The 25,872-nt window shown below is 40.1% G+C and overlaps 3 protein-coding genes across 7 annotated transcripts; 2 read left to right on the top strand and 1 right to left on the bottom strand.

Annotated features, from left to right (window-relative positions):
* Positions 1-405: 405 nt before the first annotated feature.
* On the bottom strand, positions 406-13,227 carry LOC110834856 (protein mini spindles-like). Of its 5 annotated transcripts, none has more exons than XR_015538823.1 (11): positions 12,774-13,226; positions 11,850-11,987; positions 10,619-10,699; positions 9,577-9,739; positions 8,755-8,924; positions 7,236-7,373; positions 6,992-7,144; positions 5,430-5,633; positions 4,998-5,121; positions 4,191-4,455; positions 406-910 (listed from the first exon to the last, which is right to left on the bottom strand). XR_015538823.1 is itself a non-coding variant. In XM_087361358.1 (11 exons), exons 4-10 carry the CDS (start codon positions 9,656-9,658, stop codon positions 4,346-4,348), a joined length of 981 nt encoding a protein of 326 aa, XP_087217484.1. In that variant the 5' UTR covers positions 9,659-9,739; positions 10,619-10,699; positions 11,850-11,987; positions 12,774-13,227; the 3' UTR covers positions 406-910; positions 4,326-4,345. The 5 variants fall into 5 exon arrangements, 3 of the variants coding, with proteins under 3 accessions (XP_087217484.1, XP_087217483.1, XP_087217486.1); XM_087361358.1 differs by having other exon boundaries at positions 4,326-4,455; positions 12,774-13,227; XR_015538824.1 differs by lacking the exon at positions 4,998-5,121 and having other exon boundaries at positions 4,326-4,455.
* Positions 3,132-5,698, top strand: LOC147871363 (cytoskeleton-associated protein 5-like). The gene is made up of 3 exons (XM_087361363.1): positions 3,132-3,265; positions 3,574-3,697; positions 4,134-5,698. The coding sequence occupies exons 1-3, from the start codon at positions 3,206-3,208 to the stop codon at positions 4,349-4,351; spliced, it is 402 nt and encodes a 133-aa protein (XP_087217489.1). The 5' UTR covers positions 3,132-3,205; the 3' UTR covers positions 4,352-5,698.
* A 2,742-nt stretch (positions 13,228-15,969) lies between the features above and the next one.
* On the top strand, positions 15,970-25,120 carry LOC110834922 (uncharacterized). The gene is made up of 5 exons (XM_087361356.1): positions 15,970-16,116; positions 17,240-17,381; positions 20,182-20,243; positions 22,565-23,425; positions 24,805-25,120. Exons 2-5 carry the CDS (start codon positions 17,334-17,336, stop codon positions 24,872-24,874), a joined length of 1,041 nt encoding a protein of 346 aa, XP_087217482.1. The 5' UTR covers positions 15,970-16,116; positions 17,240-17,333; the 3' UTR covers positions 24,875-25,120.
* The last annotated feature ends 752 nt before the right edge of the window (positions 25,121-25,872 follow it).

A 25,872-nucleotide genomic window follows, 5' to 3' on the forward strand; every position in this document is an offset into this window, starting at 1 on the left:
CACGTTATCATATATGTTGTTCCAGCAATAACCTTGACAGCTGATATGGCATCACAAAATAACATCGATGGTAACTACATATTTTCTCACATTAATCGCTGCAGAACTGCAGCTAATCTAATTACCGACGAAGGAATTGATTTTACTCGGTTGTGTTTTTACAATGTATTTGACGCCGGTCTTTGTAAGCGTGTGAAAGTCTTCCTCGTGCGCTGTTGTACGTTTACATAACACTAATAATACGTCCGACACTTTCTTTGCAAGAATTTTGGCTCAAAGGTTGTAAAGATAAAACCATTAATAAAAGACAGAGATGAACGTGTAAGAGGAGGATGGAAAACTTTGGTGACTGAAATTTATAGGTGGATCAGTGATGCTCGAAAACCCCCAACTTAAATCTCTTAATACATTTCAGGTAAGCTTTATTCTTATACCTTGAGAACATGAGTGATTTTTCTGTTTTAGAAATGGTACAGTGTTAAGATCAAGCGGCTAACTTTGACAGATGAGATAGGTGGGAGAGGTTCGACATAAACGCAGTACGATTTTTACATCATCTGAATAATCTTCCATCACCACCTGTAATGGTCTGGTTTATGTTCAGCATGAAGGTTATGTTGACTAATCCCAACATCAGCATTTTGCCTTTTAAGACCAGGGTTCCAGAATTTAGTTTCAGCAGAAAAAGAGACATTTATTTGAGGTACGGATTTAAGTTTAGTTTGTTTTTTGTCTTTGAATACTTCATACCAGTTATTTTCCAATCCTTCCTGACATATTGATGCTCCTTCTTCAAAACATGTTGAGCACTAAACACATGAAGATAGCCGTCTTCTGGGTTGTAGCGTCATGTAGTCCGGTAGACGTTTGCCACCATTTAAAAAGGTTCTTGCTGCCTTTATCATCAGGGCTATGTTAATAAATAAACATCTTTTAATTTATTACTCATTCTCTGTAATATATAGAGGATACCCTAAATGTTGATTTTGTATATTGTTTTAACATGTTCATTACGTATTTTTAATTAGGTAGATACTTTGTTTTCTCCAATACAGGAGTCAGAATTAGAATCAGAATCAGAATTTGAAAAAGCGAAAGGCGAGACGGTCTTGCCCATTCGTTACCTCAAATCGCAGCAACAGAAGCAGGCTAAGATGGCTGCCGAAGCAGCTGGGGATGGAGAAGGTTAGAATGTTCCTTGTGATCAGATTAATTGTTCGTAGTAAGGAGTTCAATGAACTGATGATTTCCTCACACTACAGTTTTCTCTTTGGTTTACTGAAAATTTTTCAGGTGATTGTATCAGAAGTGATTTGGTACTTTGGTATTTTCTTATGAGTAAAATCTCGAGTGTTTGCATTAGCAGTAAATAATGTCAGTGAGAGAAATCAGTCTTTTAAGGCCATGACTTATTTATCTTAAGGCTATATTACAACACATGAAATACAAGAATACGATGGACATTACAAATATAATAATACTATACTAGAATACAGTACTGTAAGATTGGCAATCCATTCAAGTTCTGGTGGAGGGGCTCAGGTGGCATTCCTGTACAATATGTTTGACGGTCTGATGACTCGCACCAGTCACAGTCGGCTGTTTGAATTTTCCCCCATTTGTTAAGGACGTCTGCGCATACACCGTGGCCAATGCGGATCCTGTTGAGGGTTTTCCATGTTTGTCGAGGGAAGTCTTATCCCGTTGGTAATTTCTGAGGGTTTCTATGGCTGTTTACATCAGGAGTTTTGCTGCCCAGGCAATTTTGCTTTTAAAATTGCCAGCTTGAAGGCGTTCTGCAGTAACTATTGGGGGTCGCCTGGATCTCAGTCTTTCGAGATTAAGATGAGGGATGTCGTCGTGAACTGGGAGGTTAGAATTTCTTTGCAGTTTCTTAAATTCACGTAACAAGGCATCTTGCCTACGTATTGCTGGTGGTAGAATTCTGCTCTGTATTGGTAGCCAGTGGGTGGGACTTGTTCTGAGGCAGTCCTCATTGTATTGTTGAGCTGTGAGTCTAATTTATGGACATGTGGGCTATTAAGCCATACCGGAGTGCAGTATTCCGCTGCCGGGAAAACCAGGCCTAATGCAGAGATCCGTAGGGTAGATGCTGAAGACATTATGTTACAGTTAAACTGTGTAAAGGATATATAAACTAGCGACAAAAACTACCATCTTTTTTGTATCCAGGAGCGGAAGGTGGCGTTGCAGGAGGTGCAAAATATTTTGAATGAGAATAACTTTGTATCAGACAACTTGGGCAATCTGCCTCCGGCTCTCTCAGAGCTTATCATTGACAGCAACGCTAAAATAGCAGTTGCTGGGTAGGTCCACCCTACCTCCTATTAGATGGGTTTCAGGTGGTCCTTTCCCTGGAGTTAAAGTGTGGTGGCTCCAAAATTGAGCATTCTTTTGGTAATTATAGCTTGGAGATCGTACGGATACTGTCCAAGCAGTGCTCAGGCAGATTGAACAAGTGTATCCACCTGAAAAACTCTTTGCAATTCTTTGGTCGGGGAGATGGCGCTGTGTGCCACTCGGATGACTGCATCTTCATCTGCGGGTCGTAGGCGAACACCCATGACTCATCACCAGTGATGATCTTCGTGAGAAACGTCGTGTCCTGCGTACTTTTCTCAAACGAGAATTCCGGGAACTTTTTGACTGCCCTACGTATCTGTTGCGCCATGCAAGAAGCTTGCTTTGACACTGTACAGGATCCATACTCAAGAGGAACTAGATTCTTGGTACTTTTCACTAAGAAAACATCCACTCGACTATTTCACCTAGTGTAGCTTGTGGCGAATTCAGGGTGATGAACTTCATGTTCAAAATGAAGTGTCTTTACATTTGTCTTGTGGAGCAGAGGTAAAAATGTACAGTTGATGGAAAACCTGTCTTTCCTTGCAACTTATTGGCCGTGTGCCATCCTGAATTCCACATTTTTATGTGTACAGTTTGAAATGGGTGATTAAATAACTTTGTGCATAAAATTAATTTTTAAATTGTTTGGCATCTGAAAGTTTATTGCAGTGATGTTGCTCCATTTGAATTTCAGGACTTGCTCACTAACATAAATGGAACACTTGAAAACTTGGACTTGATTTTGAAATGGTTGACTCTGCGAATCTTCGACAATAAACCATCAGTTTTGAAGAAAGCATTCGATTATTTGCAGACATTGTTTAACAAGTTGAGTGAAATGGGATATGAGATGTCTGAGTACGAGGCATCGTCCTTCATTCCATATCTGATTCAGAAGGTGAGACATTCAGTTATTTGTTTAAATTATTTCCTGGAACATTTTTACATTCCTACAGCTTCAGCTTGCAGTTTAGTAATTGTTTTTGAGATCACACAAATCTGATTGAACTCCGTGTAAAGTAGGTGATATTAACCAATGTCGTCGGCTCTTGGTGTAGCGACGCCAGCACTGAATTTTGCTGAAATCCATTTTTAGTTTGTCAGAAATGAAATCCGTGGATATGCAAATGAACAGATACGACTTCCCCATTACATGTTTATTTTATGCACTTCTTCCAAAATGGAGCATTCTTTCGGTATTTATAGATTGGAGATCGTACGGATACTGTCCGAGAACTGCTCAGCCTTATCAAACTGGTGTACCCAGTTCAAAAACTCTTTGCATATGTGATGGGAGGTTTGAAGTCTATAAATGCAACAACGCGCGCTGGTGAGTAATATTTTAAGTAAAGGGTCATAATTTGTGCCCAAGCCGTAAAAGTGACCTAAACTAGAAAACCGAAAATGTTCTGAAGTTTTCTTAAAATATATGCACTTAAGCATTTTCTTTTGTTCTTTAAATGAAAAGTCAACTTTTTTCTGACCTTATGTAAGATATTTTTGTCTCTTTATTGTTAAATTAGTTATTTCATTATCTGATTTAACACAATAAGGAGGGATTAATTGAATTGTAACTTCTTTCTCTCGTGTTAGAATTGTTTTGTTAGGATTTGGGTTTCAGTTGCTGTAAATTCTTGAATTGTAGCTTCTAATTTGTGACATTTCATTGTTCTGTGGGATTTGATTTGAGCTTTGTGTGAAATAATTTTGTAATGGAACATTTTGTATCTTGGTGACACTAATGATTGGAATTTTTCATTCTTCAGGATGTCTTCAGCATCTTGGATCACTTATTGAAAACTATGGAGTGAAAGTTTGCAAACCTGATCTCAGTGCTGCCCTGAAGGAAATAGCTCGCCAAACTTCGACTGCTGACCTCAAAACACTGTGTGGGAACTCCCAGAGGAGACATTACAAGTGCTTGGGTCCCTCACATCAAAAGTGCTCATCTGATGTACCTGAACATGCTTCTGACTCCTCATAGTGAATACAATGTCCTCCTCACATTTGCATTACGATCCTCCAAATCTGCATACAAGTGTGGCAGATACGTCACCAATTTTCTCTTGTGGATAGACCTGGGTGGCACTGAAAAAATAAATCAGCTTCAAATTAGTCACCTCTAATGTCACAAAATTGATCTCATACTGAGACCAAATAAAGATCAGTTGTACTGTAGAAAGTAAACCCACCCCAGACGCAAGTTTTGAAGGTACTTGTGGCGACCAGATGAGGTATAATGTTCCATTACAAAATTATTTCACACAAAGCTCAAATCAAATCCCACAGAACAATAAAATGTCACAAATTAGAAGCTACAATTCAAGAATTTACAGCAACTGAAACCCAAATCCTAACAAAACAATTCTAACACGAGAGAAAGAAGTTACAATTCAATTAATCCCTCCTTATTGTGTTAAATCAGATAATGAAATAACTAATTTAACAATAAAGAGACAAAAATATCTTACATAAGGTCAGAAAAAAGTTGACTTTTCATTTAAAGAACAAAAGAAAATGCTTAAGTGCATATATTTTAAGAAAACTTCAGAACATTTTCGGTTTTCTAGTTTAGGTCACTTTTACGGCTTGGGCACAAATTATGACCCTTTACTTAAAATATTACTCACCAGCGCGCGTTGTTGCATTTATAGACTTCAAACCTCCCATCACATATGCAAAGAGTTTTTGAACTGGGTACACCAGTTTGATAAGGCTGAGCAGTTCTCGGACAGTATCCGTACGATCTCCAATCTATAAATACCGAAAGAATGCTCCATTTTGGAAGAAGTGCATAAAATAAACATGTAATGGGGAAGTCGTATCTGTTCATTTGCATATCCACGGATTTCATTTCTGACAAACTAAAAATGGATTTCAGCAAAATTCAGTGCTGGCGTCGCTACACCAAGAGCCGACGACATTGGTTAATATCACCTACTTTACACGGAGTTCAATCAGATTTGTGTGATCTCAAAAACAATTACTAAACTGCAAGCTGAAGCTGTAGGAATGTAAAAATGTTCCAGGAAATAATTTAAACAAATAACTGAATGTCTCACCTTCTGAATCAGATATGGAATGAAGGACGATGCCTCGTACTCAGACATCTCATATCCCATTTCACTCAACTTGTTAAACAATGTCTGCAAATAATCGAATGCTTTCTTCAAAACTGATGGTTTATTGTCGAAGATTCGCAGAGTCAACCATTTCAAAATCAAGTCCAAGTTTTCAAGTGTTCCATTTATGTTAGTGAGCAAGTCCTGAAATTCAAATGGAGCAACATCACTGCAATAAACTTTCAGATGCCAAACAATTTAAAAATTAATTTTATGCACAAAGTTATTTAATCACCCATTTCAAACTGTACACATAAAAATGTGGAATTCAGGATGGCACACGGCCAATAAGTTGCAAGGAAAGACAGGTTTTCCATCAACTGTACATTTTTACCTCTGCTCCACAAGACAAATGTAAAGACACTTCATTTTGAACATGAAGTTCAACACCCTGAGATCGCCACAAGCTACACTAGGTGAAATAGTTGAGTGGATGTTTTCTTAGTGAAAAGTACCAAGAATCTAGTTCCTCATGAGTATGGATCCTGTACAGTGTCAAAGCAAGCTTCTTGCATGGCGCAACAGATACGTAGGGCAGTCAAAAAGTTCCCGGAATTCTCGTTTGAGAAAAGTACGCAGGACCCGACGTTTCTCACGAAGATCATCACTGGTGATGAGTCATGGGTGTTCGCCTACGACCCGGAGATGAAGATGCTGTCATCCGAATGGCACACAGCGTCGTCTCCCCGACCAAAGAAATCCCGCCTCGTCCGATCCAAGGAAAAAGTGATGCTCATGGCATTCTTTGACATCGACAGTGTGGTGCACCATGAGTTCGTACCGCCTGGACAGACTGTTATGGGTCATTTCTACGTGCAAGTGTTGCAGAGGTTGCGCGAAGCAGTTTGGAGGAATCGGCGCGACAAGTGGCAGGGCGCGAGGTTTCTGCACCACGATAAAGCACCGAGCCACACATCGCTGGTTGTGCAGCAATTCCTCGCTGAGAAAAGCATTCCCGTCATCACCCAACCACCATACTCTCCGGATCTCGCTCCGAGTGACTTCTGGCTGTTCCCTACTCTGAAAATGGGCCTCAAGGGGACGCGTTTCGCAACCATGGAGGACATCAAATCGAATGTGACGGCCGAACTCCGGAAGATTCCAAACGAAGCCTTCCGCCAGTGCTTCCAACAATGCAGGATCGATGGAGCAAGTGTGTGTGTGTGCGCGCGCAAGGGTCCTACTTTGAAGGTGATTAGGTATGCGTTGCCATATGTCCTACCATTACAGTGCTATACCACAATTTTGGGAACTTTTTGACTGCCCGTTGCATATATCATGTATTCACAGTAAATAATAAAACTTCACATTTTAATATAAGATCTTCCATAATATTTACAGACCACACAATTTTACATATCGTCCAATATGTGACACAGGTGACCGCAGTCAATAATAAACGAGCAATCTCATATTTTACAGCCAGAACTGGATGATAACACCTTTAAGTTCCTCAAATACTGCAATGTCAAATTTCACACTTATGATGAAGCCTTACTTACCTCACTTAGTACGTCAGTTGCTTTAAGATGCGATTGAAAGTCTGAATCAAACATATTTGCCAATAGTGTCTGATTTACATTTGCATCTGTCATTTGAGCTTTCAGTAAATTCACAAATTCTTCTCTTAGGTATGTGAAGTCCCACTTTGGAACCTGAAAAAATGCCACATGGCAGAATGTAAATCTATAATTTGTAATCTTTTATTTTATGCCAGCAAATTTGTGAACAGCGTTATAAAAATACCTTCTGGTTTTGCTCATCAATTACGCGCTGGTATTTTAAGTCGTTGCTCTGAAGAAGAGGTGATGTATCATCATCAACAACACCAGCAGACGCTCCTGCGTTGTCAAGGGCTGCGATTACAACATCGCGAGAGCCAGTCTGTTAACAAAATATCACATCACTAACAAATCCACAAACAAGGAATTTATTGGCTGGTTACATACCAATTAGGTACTAAGATCACTTATTACACTGAAATGTTATCAAATTTCAACGGGATTAGAGATTAAAAAGAGGTAAAGGTAGCTGCCATACGCCCATGCACATCGTGAAGCTATATGCAGATGTACAATGTTAACAGTGGCCAACTCTGAACCTATACCATCCTGCAGACAGCCATACAGTCAAACCTCGGTTCACGAACAAATTTTCCGAACACAAAGCGTCTCGGATGACGTACTGTGTCTCGCGTTACGAACACACAAGCCGTCAACATCGTGGAGTGATAAGCTGGGAGTATCAGCGTCGGCAGTATTCGTAGAAGAAGAAGAAGAATTAACACTCAGAGACTTTTGTCTTTGAAATTATACATAATTATATACATTTTATATTAAAAGGAGAGTATTTCTGCTGTTATCGATGATATTGTCTCTCTAGGCAAAAACATGGGCTTGGAAGTTAACAATGAAGATGTGGAGGAGTTACTACAGAAGCAGCTACAAAAGGCGATTATGAAGGAAGGAAAGGAGGATGTTCCTACTTCTTTGATCCGTGAAATTTGTGCAAAATGGGGTGAGGTGCAAAGTTTCGTGGAACGATACCACCCCGATAAAGCAGTAGCAAGCCGCAGCATAAACATTTTCAATGATAATGCCATGTGTCACTTTAGAATCATTTTAAAACGTAGACAAAAACAAATCACACTGGACAACTTTTTAGTGAGACAGAGGCCCAGTGAGTCTGATGCAGAGTCGAGTGGTGCCAAGAGACAGAAAAAAGAAAAAGAATCCCCTTCCAAACAATAACATTTCACTTCCACTTACGCCGTCAACTCTCCTCCATACAGGTACGGTAAAACTAAATTAAGTTTTCGTCTATATTTGATCTGCTTAGTGTAGTGTTTATCTCTTTTGTGATAGATTTAATGGTTTCCATTGATTTTGTGTTAAGAACAAAGTACTGTTGTAAAATTTTAAATAAGCAATCACCTGGGGTCCAGGAACGGATTAATCCATTTTACATTAATTCCTATGGGGAAAACAGTTTTGCTTTTACGAACATTTCGGTTTGCGAACGACCTTCAGGAACGAATTAAGTTCATAAACCGAGGTTTGACTGTACATATTTGGCAATTTAACAAAGTAATAAAATTAACATAAGCCTAATCACCACTGAAGCGCTCAGCAAACGCACACTTGCATCTCAAATGTCAATCTACACCTAGGTCTTCTGAATGGCAAAACTTTTGGAAGAACTTCCACAAAGTCAGAATGGATAAACAGATCTTAGAGTAAAATATTTAATTGTCACAAACACTTACTTTCAATTTGTCTGAGGCTTCGGCCATTGTGTCATGTCCCAAGTGTATCATAAATGGAGCGACAGCCTCCTCGGCATTTTTCCTCACATTTGCATAACGATCCTCCAAATCTGCATACAAGTATGGCAGATACGTCACCAATTTTCTCTTGTGGATAGACCTGGGTGGCACTGAAAAAAATAAATCAGCTTCAAATTAGTCACCTTTAATGTCACAAAATTGATCTCATACTGAGACCAAATAAAGATCAGTTGTACTGCAGAAAGTAAAGCCACCACAGACGCAAGTTTTGAAGGTCCTTGTGGCGACCAGATGAGGTATAACTCCTACTCATTCTTGACCTCAGCACTAGATGGGGGTGAGAGGTCGGCACCACACTTTAACTCCAGGGAAAGGACCACCTGAAACCCATCTAATAGGAGGTAGGGTGGACCCCAGAGCCAGCCTCAGACAAATCCGCCCCAGTACCACTCTGTCCACGAGTCCCACATGGACTGCACTGGGAGTAAACCCAGGCCTCCACAAAGCGACTATATTTTGAAACTAAAAGTAAAATAAACACATCGCTGATACTTAATTAAACACCACTCATTCCGTGGCAGCAGATGGATGAGAGTAGTTAGCGTCATTCCTGGCCACTTTATTTCTGAGGTAGAGGAGTGGGCATGGGAATCAAACCCTAGTTGCCAAGCCCGAAGCCAGTCAGACTGAGCTATCCCAGTTCCACATTTAACTATCTGTAAAAGCATCTGATGTACCTGAACATGCGTCTGACTCATTATCGTGAATACAATGTCCAGATATTCAATTTTATATACTTACATGTGGCAAGTATTTCTGTAAGCCATGCCCAAAGTTCTATTCGCAGGGTTGGGCTTCCTCTCTTAAGGGCATATTCAATCATATTACCACGAAAGAACTCCTTAAATCCGCACTGCTGACCCCAAGCATTGACACAATCCGTTGCAGCAGAACGGATCTCAGGCTGAAATGGGTCGATAGTTTCTTTAGAAGTCTTTAAATACAATCTTTGACACAGTGAAAGTTCCTTACATTATCAGAATTTTAACTGCATTTCCGAGATTATTATGCTGCCAATTTATACTAAACTCTCTTCATGGTAATAACTGATAATGATGTCACAGATAGAGAAACTGAACTCAAAATCATAAATTTGAATGCTAGCCCAGACATAAACATTCTCCTGCTACTGGTCTACGATCTCGTTTGTGTCAGGACAAACTTTTCTACGGCTGGTAATGTAATGTGGTTTCTTGTTTGATTGCCCAAGTTGTCTGATATCAATTTATTGTCATGCAAAATATTTGCCACCGCCTGCAACGCCTTCTTCCGCTCCTTGATACAAAAAAGATGGTAGTTTTTGTCACTAGTTTATATATCCTTTACACAGTTTAACTGTAACATAATGTCTTCCATTTCGCACTGCAATTTGCATTCTTAAGCTATCTCAGGAATTAAAGCAGAAAAAGTTCCAAATACAAATTTACTACTTTTTAAATTTCCAAATAAATCTGGCTTAATGCAAGCTTACACAAACTAGTTTAACTATAATATTTAAAGTGTTTGCGATTATCACTTGGATAATTTGGAAAGAAAGTGAAAGCATTCAAAATTAACTCTTCCTCTTTCAAAGTGTTTCTTTTATTAGCATTGAATAGTAAATGTTTTGGGAAGACTTCTAATGGTTACTGTACAAGGGGACAAAGTAGATTACCGTAAGGAACAATCCAATCTAAAATTTAAAATAAATAAATTAATATATCGCATTATCCTGGACCAAAAGACATCAGCACGTGAGAAACCTAACGCCAAAAAGAAAAATACAAAAGAGGAGCATACTTACTTTTCAGTCTGTTTGTTTCAGTCTTAACAGAAGATCACCTGTGATACGACGACTTATATCGGCAGGGGCTAATCCAGCATGCTGTAAGGAAACAGAAAGCACTCATCACAAAAATTGGCGGCAATGCAATTCAATAATCTTCATGCTATTATACCCAATGCGAGTGTTGAAAAAACTAACCTCTGGGGCGACAAGTAAGCAGGGACATAAGAGAAGAGTTTGGAGGAGGATAAAGAATGACCTGATTTACAGTTTATTTAACGACTCTTTCAGTATCTCGGATTATAAGCGTCAAATGAGAGGATGTGGAAGGAAGTGGTCATGGCCAAATTTAAGGTGCTATCCCACAATTCACTTGGAGGGACAGGAAAACTAAGTACCTTGTTGGGTTCGGTTGCATTCTGTATGGTGTACTTTGTGCGCTGGTTATGCTAATTTACCAACTTTTCACGTACAAAACAGAATTCAGAGCTCACATCTCAACGTCAGCGACTCCTTTTAAACTGCTCCCAATTTTATTTCTAAACATGCGGAATGACGTCCGACTTCTTTTAATTACATGTGGACGAAAAATTCCACCTCTTACAACAGAATTTTACAGCACTTTGTTAACTTTAAAATGTGGCCACAAAACATCTACGGAGAGAACAAAAATGAAATCTTTGTCTTGACCCAAAATGTACAATGTGATTTCACACGTGCCACATCGAAAACACAACCAAGTTACAGATCACAAAAAATGAAATGAATTCTGTTTACGTTATCAAATTCTGCTTGAGTCTGCTGCCGTAACTGTGGATTCTCATCTTCGAAGAACGCTGATAGCCGCGATCCTAAGTACAGGTACACAGTTCCTATTAAATTCATGGCAACAGCTCTCACTGCCGTCTTCACATTGTCCATTTCAGGGTTTGGCTCAACATTGAAAGAAATTTGTCAGAAATAAAAATTAAAGCAACTTATAGTACAAAACAGTGATGGAGTCCACAGCGTAATTTATACCAGCCTGCAAATTTGAAACGGCATCACGTGCGCACGCGTGTTAACGAAGAATGTTTTACAAGCAACAGTTTTTTGTTGTTGTTGGTCTTCAGGGGTGTAATGCCATGAAGACTTGTACAGGGCTGAAGTGAAGATGGAGGCAGTATGTTCCTCTGAAGCATTGATGCTACAAACTAGACGACCAACACTGAAATACGTTTAATACAGCTATACACAACAGATTGCCAACCTTTCTAATCCAAATTCTCTGATGTCAGTGCTTGCTGCGGTAACTCGGGGCTGTTCTGAGTGCACGCAATCTTCGTCACCAGTTCCAATTCAGCATTCTCAACATCTCCAAACTTCGCTGCAATACTTCAGGTCAGTACTGGAAAAATTAATCTCAATCTGTGGAACTAGTCGAGTCGATTACGCTGGTTATTCGTTAACTATCAATAGATTACAGAAATACAAACTGTACAGCTCTTGATGATAAGGCAATCGACAAATAATGAATTGGAGAGAATTTCAGGCCTAATTTAAGATGATATAGCGGCATCTGCCTGGAGGGACTGAGTAAAACCACAAAACCTCCCAAATTTGAAGCAATGGTGCTAAGCGCTTGGTTGCGACATCTGGTGCAGTTGGCATAGAATTAAAGAACAATCAGTCAATACAGTTTCTCCTGAACTGGACATATTCATCAGTGAATGGCAGGAGGGGCGCATAAAAAGTCAAATTCCAAGACTCCTTGCCACAACCACACCTGACAGCAGTCTAAAAGACATAAGAATTCAAATATTCTGTCACTAACAGTATGCTGCAACATTTAAAACCATAAGCTTGAATGTTACAAACAAATTCTACCTTACAGCAAGCTCGAGGAATTTGCCCTTATATTTTCAATAAAAAGCACATGATAATACACTCCATAAAGCAGAGGCTATCAGGCACTCAACGAGTTAAAAAATTACCCAGCTTTACAATAATTCATTACCATGTTCACAAGAGCCCCACAATCGGACCACGACCCAAACCAAATTAACCGAGTCTGTATTCTCACATTCTACCTCTTTAAGATAAACTTTTATACCATCTTCCTTCCCCGACATTGCTGACATGTAATATTTGTATACAATTTGAATTATATTATCATACAAAATGAAATAAAAACCTTGTAAATTCAGCATTTTCTGCCAGCAGCTTCTCAGCTTCAAGCCGAGCTTTCAGAACTTGGGAGTTGTCTTCCTTTAAATCAGGCTCCTTATTCAGTGTTCTGATTATAACTTGAGTTGGAATTTCAGGATACATTTCTTCCACACACTGACACAATAAATGAAGTAAATAAACATCACAAGCCTAATTACAAAAAAATACATCTCTAGGTTAGGTTTTGAAACATCTTTATTTTTACGGTGCAAGGTTGTTAGCCTTGCGACCAACCCCCAACCTGGAGGACCAGGGTACCTGTCTTAGTCTGACCTCTCCCCCTGGACCAATCTGGCTTGGGAGGCCCTACCAGTAGCTATGCTACCGCCAGCATAGCTCTTGGGATCACTGAGGTACTCAAGCCCCACCACCACGACAAGGTGCAGGTACCATTAAGTGGGGTCCACCAATGCGTTTGACACGTGAATATAAGCAATAACTGTTCCACAGCTGGCAGACGAGTTCTCCAGTCCCCATCACCCAGACTTCAGAGAAGATAGCAGATGCCCTTTCATCAACTTCTTCTTGACTAAGATCTCTTTCCGCTGGAACACAACCAAGCTGTTATTTTCTGCTGTGTCTTCTTTGGTGGTACAACACCTCCTACTGTAGCTGGTCTCTTGACAGGCTTTGGTGCAACACTTCCCGCCACAACTTTCCCAACACGTGATCCAACTTTCTATCCAAAATTATATTTCACAATTTCTTATAAATATACAAACAATGTAATGAAACTGCAAAGATTTTGCAAAATTGTAATTATCTTATATGATTCCTACAAGAATGACAGGTGAAACACAATCCGCTCTTATATTATTCCACCTTATATTCCTAGGATTCTGAGAGCTGCCATTTTACCAACGCAGTATTTCATGGCCAATCCTCTCAAGGTCATCTTCTGCCTACCGACATGAGTCAAAGAAGCGTATCACAGCACATATTGTGCTGCCACCTTTGAATAATTTACTGGAAACCACAAAGAAGACAACACAGTGGGCCAGTAGGAAAAACAACAAACTACTCAACAGACTAAATTCCTCATCCATTACACATATTAAACACAGATTTAAAATCCCGTATTAATAAATCAGGTAAAACGAGGTTCGAGATACACTTCAGATTTCACTGCACACCCGACAACGACCAAAGTCCAACGAGAACTGACTGCTACTGAAGGCAGGAATCGAATGGACACCTGCGTCTAGATGACGTCATCACACACAAACTCGGTGTGCCTCGTTGCTTCGGACCGAAGCAGCGGCGATACGGAATGCTCGCTGGTTCGAGTCTCGGGGGAAAAGAAATTTTCTCACGAGCTTTCGACCAGTGTTACTCTGTATCAGTTGTTCTTGGTATCTAGCATTTGTTTACAATTGAGTATTCTAGTTGTTCTTTTAATGAGGGTTGCGTGAGCAAGCCGTGGTCGAGTTTCTCACGATCGAGACTGTGTGAAGTCTCTTCAAGGAAGGAGTCGTATTAAAGATTCATCGATTTCGACGCAGTTGTTGGTTCATACGTGTGTGTGATCCCCGTAAGCGGCCCTGAAGTCCCATGAGCTAGCTGAGCAAACCGAGAGGTGATCGGTTATAACCTCTAAAAGATTTAAGTTCTAAATAAATAAATAAATATGAAAAGAGAACAATTTATGTTGAAAGAAGCAGTGCTAGAATTTATGTATAGATCTGAACACGGTTATATTCATGCCGAAACACGAGGTTCGAACAAGAAAAACATTTCAAGGTTAGCAGGAACACGTAAAGTCTCAGATCTAAAACTTCGTGACGATGGTGAGTCATCCAAACAAAAAGTTCTTTGTATATTTTCCATCGTCTAAATTAATAAAATACACAATAAAATTGAAACGACGTTTCGGAGATGGGGCTCTATTTCCGTCTTCAGGTACGTACTCTGGTACCTAGGTTCGGAGATAGGGATTAGCACCATATAGCCCAACAGAGTAGGTACATGAAGAAGGAGATAGAGAGTAACTCGAGTTTTTGATCTACGAGACGAGGTTCAAGTGTTTTTAACATTCCAAGAACATGAGATAGCGGATTCAGGTTCCGATGGTGAGTGGATCGCTAGACTCACGTGGCTCTCTGATATTTTTCTGCGTTTAAATGAACTAGAGAGAAATGCAGGGAAAGAGTGAACACATTAACTAGTGTGCACAAAATTCAAGGCTTCCGTGAGAAGTTAAAGCCGTGGCTTCAACATATAACCACTGGAAATCTGTAAATGTTTACAACCGTGTAGCGCCTCATACGTAATGCTCATTCAAAAATGACTGTCATTTTCAAAACAATTTGTTTATAAAACGCTAGACCCCCGAACGCGAACAAATCGTCCTGAGAATGTGTAACGCATAGGGAACGGTTTAGATTGAGTGGAGTATGTCCTCTGCTTCGATAGCGACCGACATGATTTTGTTTGGAAAGTTGCAAATGCAATCCTCATATATGATCTGGTATGTCTGCGAACTTCACATAAACGACATTTGCTATTTTATAGTTCTTGCTCATAGCCACGGTGGTCTAGCGGTTAGAACGCTGGCCTTGTAATCCTGGGGTCTCGGGTTCGATTCCCGGCGGTGCCCGAATTTATAACTTGTGTTGGGCAAGGCCGTGGTCTAGGCAACACGGAGTTTTCCTCCGTGGCATCCCAACAATTACTCCATTCACACACAGAAGAAGGCAATGGCAAACCACTTCTGGATCATCTGCCAAGAACGTATATGAACAGGTCCCAGTCCGAGAAGAGAAAAGGATGGAAGGATCCTGTTCATATGGACCTGTCGTCAGACAGAACACTAAATAATAAAAAAAATTGTGTCTCGTTACAATATGCTCTAGCGTACGGTTAGGTCTGACAAAGTTGTCCATTCATAAATGCGATTTACGCAGTTCAGTCGCCGTGAGAGCTTCAAGTCATCAACGATTACAAACTTGGCAGTGGTGTAGATTTTTGACGTAAATACGTCTATAAGGAAGGGTCATTCGGCAAAAAAGTGTAAGATGGTTACCTACGAAATATCAACAATTTGTAAATATGGACCGACAACAATGGTCAGCTTGAATGCATTGTTATTTTACCTAGGAAACGTCATCTGTTTACTCGGCATTGTTATGTTACATTACTTTCGTTATTGCGGAAAGAGCTGAGCTGTGAATGGCTTGTAGAAAAAGTGCGTCGTAGACAAGAGAATTTTGTGCTGTTAAAATCCTTTTAGAATATCACAAGTTCTTATCTTATACAAGAATTATTAAGAAATCTTTTGCTGCATTAGTTTGTTGCGTCATACTATGTAGGTAAGAAGCAATGTCTTACTCAAACTTTAATCAATTGTAAAACATGTCTAACGGAAATATTTAGAATAAAGCCAATATACAAACTTCCTTTCCGTATAGATGTATTTACGTCAGATTCTCCGGAACCGTAGTTCCACTGTTAATTATTTTTTTAGGTTATGTTCAAGAAATTGGATGTAGAATAAGCTAAACTGAAGATGGCTGTCTTTTCTGCACGGAACATCTTGATTGGCCCACGTAAACACTGAATTATATTCTTCGATGAAAGGGGATTTTGCCACAAATCCAAAGATTTCTTACGATTATAATAGAAATTATCGTAAAAATAGCAAAGAAACGACTGCTCAGAACTAATAATCGAACACACAAAACAATGAACACAGTATAAAAATAAAAAGTTCGTCTTAAAGTTATACCAGAAACTTGGAACGATATGAAGGCAAGTATATACTAGATCAGGGGTGGCCAACCCAAATGATCTTTCGGGCCACTTTGGAAATGCATCATAACTCCGCGGGCCACATATAAAATTATATATCCCCATATTAGATTTAGATACACTATATATTCGCAAGAATATTATTTTAAAATCAAAGTTAATTTTTTCTCATAATTTCGACAGATAATTTTTGAATATATGGATGCACAAATAATGTATTTTTTTAATACATTGGTTTTCACTACTTTGGCCATTATAAAATAAATATATTTTGTAAAAATGTGATGAATCTCGCGGGCCGGAAAAATGTTCAAGGCGGGCCACATGCGGCCCGCGGGTTGGCCACCCCTGTACTAGATCATCCCTGATTGCCTCTGACGAGCCAGCGAGGAACTTTGCTACTAACGACATCTCTGGCGTATAGTATGTACTTCGTTCTAGTAACTCGACTCTGGGAATACAAAGGGGCCCAAAAAATATATACACAACATGACGTATAGTCATCCCTTGACGTCTGTATAAATTTAGTATCAAAGATTTATACAGGTTTTTATTTTGTCGAAGTTTGCATACATTTTTTGGGCCCCTCTGTATATCGAAATGAATCAGCGTTTCACTCAACAATTTAAAATATCTTTGTTGATTTCTTGAATTGTTGTAAATAAACAGTTTCTGTTTCCGTAGTTGCACTCAATCGACAAAGCGAACTGGATATTGAAAGTCACACTAACTTCGTACACGGAAAGAAAGTTCATCGCATTCGAAAACTTCATCTGTCATGTGGAAAGCGATATCAAAGCGCTTTAGACGACCCTTCCTGAGACGGGTAAGTAATGAAGACGACACATTTAGTAGAATTCATGTTTCTCGTAAGCCGTTTGCACATCAGTATTTGTTTTTAACACTAGATTCTTTTGCATTCGTATTATTGTTACTATTTAGTTACAAAGTGATGACTAACGCAACTTGGAACTAGGAAATCTGAAATTTTGAATTATGTCCTAGCTACGTATATACAGAACTACCGCGGGTAATTTTGAACCGTTCTTAAGCGACTTATAAAGCATTACAAATCATTTCTACAAGCCTAAAGCAGAATTAGTCATCTTCGGTGTAATAAATATTGATTTTCCTAATGACAGTTACCACAAACAGTGTCTCAACTCTGTACTAACATAACTTATTCTCACTTCAGTAGTGAATTTCCCCAAAAGAATTCAGAATTGGTAACGCTTTAAAGACAGTTCAATTAAAGATCATATTTCTGTTTAACCAGTGGTAAGTCGGCCATCTGATCATGATGCCAACCTTCTAGCCATAAAAAGTACAAAATCAACTTTCAGCGGTCATAATTATAAGGAAAATCTAGACTTACAAATAATAACACTAACTAACTAACTAGATGGCTTAACCAAAGCCCTCCACCAGACCCTGTCCTGGGCCAACAAAATCCAGTCTCCTTCAACTCCTATCTCCCATAGATCCCGCCTGACATTATCCTCCCATCTACGTCTAGGTCTCCCCAGAGGTCTTTTCCCCTCAGGCTTCCCAAATAGTGGACCCAACCAACCAGATGGCTTACGGAACCCGAAGGTTCATCACCGAACTAACCAAAGCCCTCCACCGGACCCTGTCCTGGGCCAACAAAATCCAGTCTCCTTCAACTCCTATCTCCCATAGATCCCGCCTGAGATTATCCTCCCATCTACGTCTAGGTCTCCCCAGAGGTCTCTTCCCCTCAGGCTTCCCAACCAACACCCGGTGCACACCTCTTGTCCCATCCATGCGCGCTACGTGCCCCGCCCATCTCATTCTTCTCGACTTACTCACCCTGACAATATTGGGGGAGCAGTACAGATTTTTAAGCTCGTCATTATGCAGTTTTCTCCATGCCCCATCATCTTCCCTCTTAGGCCCAAATATCCTCCTCAACACCCGATTCTCAAACACCTGCAATCTGTGTTCCTCCCTCAGAGTGAGAGACCATGTTTCGCACCCATACAAAACAACAGGCAGAATTATTGTTTTGTATACTTTAATTTTCAGGTTCTTAGAAATCATACAGAAGACTTTGAACTGAGAAGTAGCAAGCATTTCCGGAATTTAATCTCCTCCTAACTTCCTCATGAGTATCATTTTGATTTGTTATTGTTGTTCCCAAATATTTGAACTTTGTAACCCTTTCAAAAGATTTATTAGCCACCCTAAGATAATTTTGCCCGCCTGTCTTCTGATGACGAGATACTAACATGTACTTAGTTTTTTCTGAATTTACTTCCAGCCCCACTTGTCTACTAGCCTCTAGTAAAACTTCTGCGTTCCTCTTTATTGTATTCATGTCGTCCCCCAATAAATTAACATCATCAGCAAATGCCAACAGCTGATGTCACCACGGCATGGCGCGTCCTCGGGTTGCAGATGGCGGAGCATCCTCCATTTATGGAGGTTTGCTGAGAATATATTGAACAAGCAGTCGAGGACTGCCGACGAGGGGTGGTCCTCGAGCTTGGGGGTTGGGCGTTGGGGGTGAGGCTATCAACCTTTCACCGTAAAAGAACTGTGTCGTTACGAAAGACATAACCAAAAGGCCTCGGTACATAATAACGCTATTACGGAATTTCTGACACATCTAAGTAATGAAAACGAAACCAGTATTTAAGAACCAAGATGTAAAGTTAAAATTTAACAAATTCCGAAACATCTTCTTAAAAAGATATGAAACAAGTTTTCCCACCACAGCAGAATTAAGTGGGTTTGATATTAATGAATGGATTATGAAAGGCATCGAAACGTCTTGTAAACATAAACAGAGAACCTTTAATAAAAATTTCGATCTAGTATCAACATGACAGGAAAGATTTCGTAACTCAGTTAATTAAAGGAGCCAAACGTATGCATTACAACAGATACTGAAATATGAAAATATGACAAGAACAGTTTGGAAAATTTTGAAGAAGACCCCATCAATAAAGATAAATAATAATCTAAACACATAGCAGACTCTTCCATTACTTATTTCTTAACAGTCGTAGAAATAATGAATAATGACACCAGGAACTCGATAGAAGTTGCTAATCCTAAAGCCTTTCGGAATCCAAATCTTATACCAACAACAGCAATTGAAATTAAAAATATAATAAATTCTCTCAAATCAAAGATTTGTGTGGTTATGGCAGAATACCAACAAATTTCCTCAAATGCGGCAAAAGGAGGTTTCCCAGAATGCCTTAAATATTCACAGCTATTAAAAATATGTTCATTCCTTGACGTAATTACTTTTCTGTAAAAACGCATTGTGTCAAATATCTCTTTACGTCGCTGGTGGAACTTTGCATTTAATCTACTTGTATTGTGACATGTTCTATATCCTTGGCCTATGCCTATGAAGAATCTATGTGATTTAGATAAATTCTATTCTATTCTATGATAACAGCGTTGGAAAGAGTTCTCAAATGAAAATATATTATTTTAACATCCGTCTCCTGAACGTATTTTTAACAAATAACAAATTCACGTTGCTAATGAAATTACAGGAAATAAGAATTATTCAACATTGGATTATTTTCTATGCACCACAAGTTTAGATCTAAACACGCGATTTGCCATCGTATCTTCTCTTTTTCCAGAATCGTTCAAGACATAACGAGGAAAACCAGACGTCCCAGGGCCGCGGGAACACCAACGCCAGGTCTGTAAAGTTCGCTGTTACTGAGAGCCAGACTCAAAGTTACGCACACGAGATGAATCAACTGCTTCGGTTATTGGCTCACGTGTACTGAATGTAGTTGGAGTTTTAAGTCAAACTACTCCAATAATTTGTGTCTGCGATCACATGGAGAACGCGTCACCTAATTCACATTAAAATCAAATTTTAGAATGACGTCGTTACTGTTGAGATATTATGACAATTAATAGACGTCTTCGGAAAATATCTGGTATCTCTACTGACTAAAGTTTTTTAAATTTGCCTCTCGTGAGGGCTGAAATGGAGCAGTTAATTGCGTCATTCAATAAACTTAACAAAAGATTAAATCTTAATTAACTGTGTGAGATCCGCAATTAAGAATTCTGTTGGTGTTTTCAAGTCATGCCCGAGACGGCAGTGAAAATTTAATGGCATAATTTTAAGTACTCCGCAATATAAAACACTCAAGTGAAATGTTTGAATAATATCTTATACTTTTGTCCTATTGACATTTTAAATAATATCGCATCTATTTTTCGCGGCGACTGAACTTACTTACAGGATTCATATTCCACTAGTGTCTCGAACATGTTTTTCTATGAAAAATTCTGTCCACTGTAATTTCCATTAAAGATACTACACCGAATTAAATTCAAATTCTACAGTAAATAAAACTTGCGGAAACCAGACGCTCGCATCAAAAACCTCACTTCACTTGATGTAAAGTTGTTATATAAGAGGGTAGTCTTCAGTTTATTAAACATTTGGGGGGGGGGCGGGGGAGATAGGACTAAGGGATGTCCAAAAGAATTATACGCCAATGTGTCTAAAGATAAATAGTAAACACAAAATATGTCCTCCTTGGAGATGCGACCCGGAGGAAATGATTACATTATTTCAGCTCCAAAATACAAAAAAACTCATGAGTGCCCAGTGCCTCCTCCCCAAAAGATAACACCAGAAATGTAAGATTTTTGTGTTTCGTAAATTAAGCTTCAAAGGTTATGTTCAATAACGCACATGCATAAGATGCTTTAAAATGCTGTACCAATAGCCTGAATAATGCCTATGTACGTATTACATACTTCATGTTTTTTTTTTAAAAAAAATTTATTAGTGTAGTTAGTTTAATAATCTTATTGTGTGATTCGTATTTAAATAACTTACTCTGTTCTTTACGAACATCACGTAATTCTATTACGTGTGTTCACTGTTAATGTAATAATTAAATAACCTATCGAAAAGAAAAATATTTTGTAAATCAAAATCTGACATACACGTCGTCGCAGTGGTCGCGTGGTCTGAGGCGTGGGCCTTGTGGCGCTTGGTCACTGGGACCTTGGGTTCGAATCCCACTCAAGGCATGGATGTCTGTCCTGTGTACAGGTAGAGGCCTTGCGACGGGCCAATCCCTCGTCCAAGGAGTCCTACCAAAATGTCAATAGATCGAGCCAACGAAAAGTTGGGACCACTTGAAGAACGGGTCGGATAAAATAAAATAATAATATACACAGAAATTGTAATTAAGCTTTCTTTGAATTTCGTGTTGAATTTCAAAGATCAGTACTACCATAATTATTATTATTATTATATCCCATGTATTCACCACTTAATGTGGTATGTACTTCCATGTACCCGAGACAGACCTTGTCCCTAAGGTACATAGGGCAGCAGCTATTTCCGGGATCCATATTGTTTTTAATATGTATTACATGTATTATAAAATAAGCCACTCTGATTGTTTTTCTTGAGAGTCTTGGGTTTGTTGGCCTGCGTTGAGTCGCCTCGTTGCCGTAACCAACCTCAGCCCTTGGAGTACCTAGGCGACCTGTACTCCATTCTTCCGTAGTAGCTGCACGGGATTATTTATCGAGGTTTACTCCTCTAGATCCGCCGTGTTCTGTTATATGACAGAGTCACCTCTCGTCTTCACCACGCACGGACGGTCTTGAGCAAGGAGAGGCTCTTGGATGCCTAGCATCTGTAATGCGCTTCACTTACTCCTGGGTGGGTGAGGGCCAGTGTCCAGCACAGTCAGACTAAGATGGTGAAAGGTACTACCCCTCCCCATTACCTCAACCTTTTATTATTATTACAAAAAGATGCTGATGTAAAATATATTTCTCACAATAAAAGTATATAATACATGTAACACGTATTAAAAACAAAATGTATTTCGGAAATAGCTGCTGCACTGTGTGCCTGAGGGACAAGGTTCGTCCCAGGTACATAGAAGTAAATGCCCTGTAAAATGGTGAATAGATTGAATAATAATTCAATTCAATTCAATTAATCAGTAATTGTATAAAACTTCTTGACTGCAGGTCCAAGGTAGAAAAGCAGACTGATGCGATGTCATCATCAAAACAAATGATCGAGGAACATCTCCCTGTGACGTCTTTCCAAAGCAAAGAACATCAGACGGAGGAGAAACAGTGCAGTTCATTTGAGGATAAATCAGATATCATGACAGTTCTTCAGAAGCTACGAGGCATCGATAAAGTCAGTTCGGAAAGAGAAATGTTAGTAAATCGATCAGAGAATTACGAACATGTCGATGAGAAACTTGAGACAGTGAACGAACACAACGCCTTGAAGACTGAGATTGCGAAACTGAATGTTAAAATGGCGGAACTGATACAGCAGCGCCACGATGACATGAGGAAAATTGAGGAAACTATTGAAGGACTGAATGAGATTGCTGAAAATATCGTTTCTGAAAATTCGACGCTCCTGGTTAAAATTGTTGAGCTGGCACATCAGCAGGACAGTGAGAATAACAAAATGGCGGAAACCATTGAAGGTCTGAATGACGTCGTAGCCAAAATGTCGTTGGAAAATGCGACGTTGCAGGTTAAAACGGCCGAGCTGGCACATCAGCAGGACAGCGAGAAGATCAAAATGGCGGAAAGTATAAAATGTCTGAATGACGCCGTAGCCAAAATGTCGTTTGAAAATTCGACGCTGCTGGTTAAAATGACGGGAGTTCGAGGGCGTCCGCAGTGTGAGGCGAAGATATATGAGGATGACGTAAAATGTCTGAATGTGACTGCAGACAGGGAGTCGTCTGAAAATGACAGGCTGAAGGAGGACGTCAATTTGTTACGTAACTGCGTTCAAGATGACAACAACGTCGTTGCTAGAAGCAAGGAAGTGGTGGAGCTTCGAGAATCACGAATAAGCAGGTAAACCATTTATTTCCGTTCTGTTGAGAGTCTATGGACTTAAAAAAGATGGCTGTGTTATGTGTTATTACGCCGTTTTGCCTGGTATAAATGAGCCGGGATAGCTCAGTCAGTATAGTGACTAGCTACGGGCTGGACGACTGGGGGTTCGATCCCCGACGGGGGCAGAGGATTTGTCCTCTAGCCTCTGGGGCCCACCCAGCCTCCTCTACAATGGGTAACGGGGTCCTTTTCCGGAAGTAAAGCCGGCCGGGGCGTGACGATGACCACTCAACCCCCCCCCCCATCTAGTGTGTAGGTTAGGAATGAGTAGGAGCTATACCTGCTCTCCCCCCCAAGCGAAACATGGCGTGCAACGTCCCTTGAACGAAGACGTTCCTCCTTTCACTCCCCATCAACGTTGGTTTCGCGTCATTTAAGTTCCCTGCTTAAAGAGTTCCTCCTCAGTGCACTGACTAAATGCTGTTTGGAAAATTCGAGTAATCCATATTGAAACACACATTAATGTTTGCAATCCAGCACGTTCTGACTGCATTAATAGACAGACAATATCGCTGTGTAGGGGAGATTATAAATGGAAGATCAGTTATGAGACGTAGCACAGACCGGAGGGTGACATTAAAATGGATGTGTGTGGAGGGGATTCGGGTGGCTCGTGATGGTTATTAGTGCACACTGTAGTGGACTTTCGAATTTCACAACAGCTGAGCGACTGTTAGATTCTGAAGGAAGGCTGTACTCCACTGCATTAGGGATAATGATGGCCTACTGTGTATTGCCGTCATGTTAACTGGTCGGTGGATGCTAACGTTTCGGAAAAGCCCTGAAGATGGAGACAGCACGCTTCTATGAAACATCAGCATCTACCGACAGTCCACACGGCGCCACAACCCACCAAGTTACAACAACATTGTCACCGCCGTGATAACCTCAGATCTTGCGTTAAGGACGTCTGTGGCGTGTTCTTGGTTATATATTTATTTTATTATTTAGTGTTCTGTGTGACGACAGGTCCATATGAACAGGATCCTTCCATCCTTTTCTCTTCTCGGACTGGGACCTGTTCATATACGTTCTTGGCAGATGATCCAGAAGTGGTTTGCCATTGTCTTCTTCTGTGTGTGAATGGAGTAATTGTTGGGATGCCACGGAGGAAAACCCCGGGATTACAAGGCCAGCGTTCTAACCGCTAGACTACCGTGGAGGTCTGGTTATATATACAAGGACTCAAAGATGGCGGTCATCCTATTTATCTGTTGTCCACAACTGTTAAACAGCTGAAACTTCACTGTTATGAGTTCTGCAACTCTCTCAGTGCGATAACTACGCATGCACCGTGTTTGTCGGTGACTAATATCAGTCATCATCCCCTTTTCCAGGATCCCGCTGAGCCTCACGAAGAGAAATGCCATGATGCCGTTAAAAAGGACCAGAGGCGTCAGGCACTGACCGAGCGTCAAACGGACAAGAAACCATTTGCTAACGGCGAAGAGCCCAAACTAATAGACCCCCAGGCATGAGGGCTTCTAAGAAACGAGACTCGTGGGAGATGTTTGACATCGGGCCATTTTGTTCCTTGTGCCAACATGAGTGGTGCTAATGGCAGAGATGATGAGCTAATTAACTTTGTAGTCTATTAGTACATTTATAAATTAATATGTGCTTTATACACTTAGCACAAAACTTCTCTGGTTATGTGGGTGTCCGAATTTTTTTTGGATAATGAAAGCACGTGGGCTAAACCGAGCTCGGTGTTTAATTAGCATGGAGAGACAAGGAAAGAATAGAGAATGTTTGTGAGAATTCCTGTGGTAAATACCCACTTGGAATATAAATGATAACATTAATATGTGTTCTAGTGATGATTGGTATTGACTGGGGATCGATTCTTGACGTAGGCTTCCGCCCGATTGTTAGTTTGCAAATCAGGGAATTTATAGATCGCTTCGTATTGTAAATAGTGACCGGCTACAGGCTGGACGACCGGGGTTCGATCCCCGACGGGGGCAGAGGATTTTTCCTCTAGCCTCTGGGGCCCACCCAGCCTCCTGTCCAATGAGTACCGGGGTCCTTTCCCGGGGGTAAAGCCGGCCGGGGCGTGACGCTGACCACTCACCCCCATCTAGCGCCGAGGTCAAGGAAGAGAGGCGCTACACCTCTGCAAACAAAACATATCTGAATGTAACGAGCACATTTCGATTCATTATTCTGCAATTCTGAATTTCAGCAACTTACGGAGCCCAAGCACAGTTATTTAATGAAAAAGTACTAGGAACTTACAATGAAAGCTGTGCTAAACATTCTCTTGTTGACGGTGAACTGCACTGCAAAATACAAAGTCGTGTACATTATCTGATATATTATGTGATGTTTCACGCTTCACTAACTGAGGTGCTGTGAACAAACTGTTATATAACTTTTGTTTATTGTCAACATTTTTATTTTCC

This window comes from Zootermopsis nevadensis, unplaced genomic scaffold (genome assembly GCF_977971745.1).
Source record: "Zootermopsis nevadensis isolate Lab colony 2312 unplaced genomic scaffold, Znev_1.0 Znev_ptg000057l, whole genome shotgun sequence".
In the NCBI taxonomy this organism is placed as follows: Eukaryota; Metazoa; Arthropoda; class Insecta; order Blattodea; family Termopsidae; genus Zootermopsis; species Zootermopsis nevadensis.

Excerpts from the sequence above, each read along its gene's own strand:
- LOC147871363 (XM_087361363.1), top strand. The coding sequence starts at position 3,206 with ATGGGATATGAGATGTCTGAGTACGAGGCATCGTCCTTCATTCCATAT. Across the intron at positions 3,266-3,573 it reads TTCCATATCTGATTCAGAAG|ATTGGAGATCGTACGGATAC; the intron begins GTGAGACATTCA and ends CGGTATTTATAG. Across the intron at positions 3,698-4,133 it reads AAATGCAACAACGCGCGCTG|GATGTCTTCAGCATCTTGGA; the intron begins GTGAGTAATATT and ends TTCATTCTTCAG.
- LOC110834856 (XM_087361358.1), bottom strand. The coding sequence starts at position 9,658 with ATGATTGAATATGCCCTTAAGAGAGGAAGCCCAACCCTGCGAATAGAA. Across the intron at positions 8,925-9,576 it reads TACAGAAATACTTGCCACAT|TGCCACCCAGGTCTATCCAC; the intron begins GTAAGTATATAA and ends TATTTTTTTCAG. Across the intron at positions 5,122-5,429 it reads TTCCATATCTGATTCAGAAG|ATTGGAGATCGTACGGATAC; the intron begins GTGAGACATTCA and ends CGGTATTTATAG.
- LOC110834922 (XM_087361356.1), top strand. The coding sequence starts at position 17,334 with ATGTGGAAAGCGATATCAAAGCGCTTTAGACGACCCTTCCTGAGACGG. Across the intron at positions 17,382-20,181 it reads GACGACCCTTCCTGAGACGG|AATCGTTCAAGACATAACGA; the intron begins GTAAGTAATGAA and ends CTCTTTTTCCAG. Across the intron at positions 20,244-22,564 it reads CGCGGGAACACCAACGCCAG|GTCCAAGGTAGAAAAGCAGA; the intron begins GTCTGTAAAGTT and ends TCTTGACTGCAG.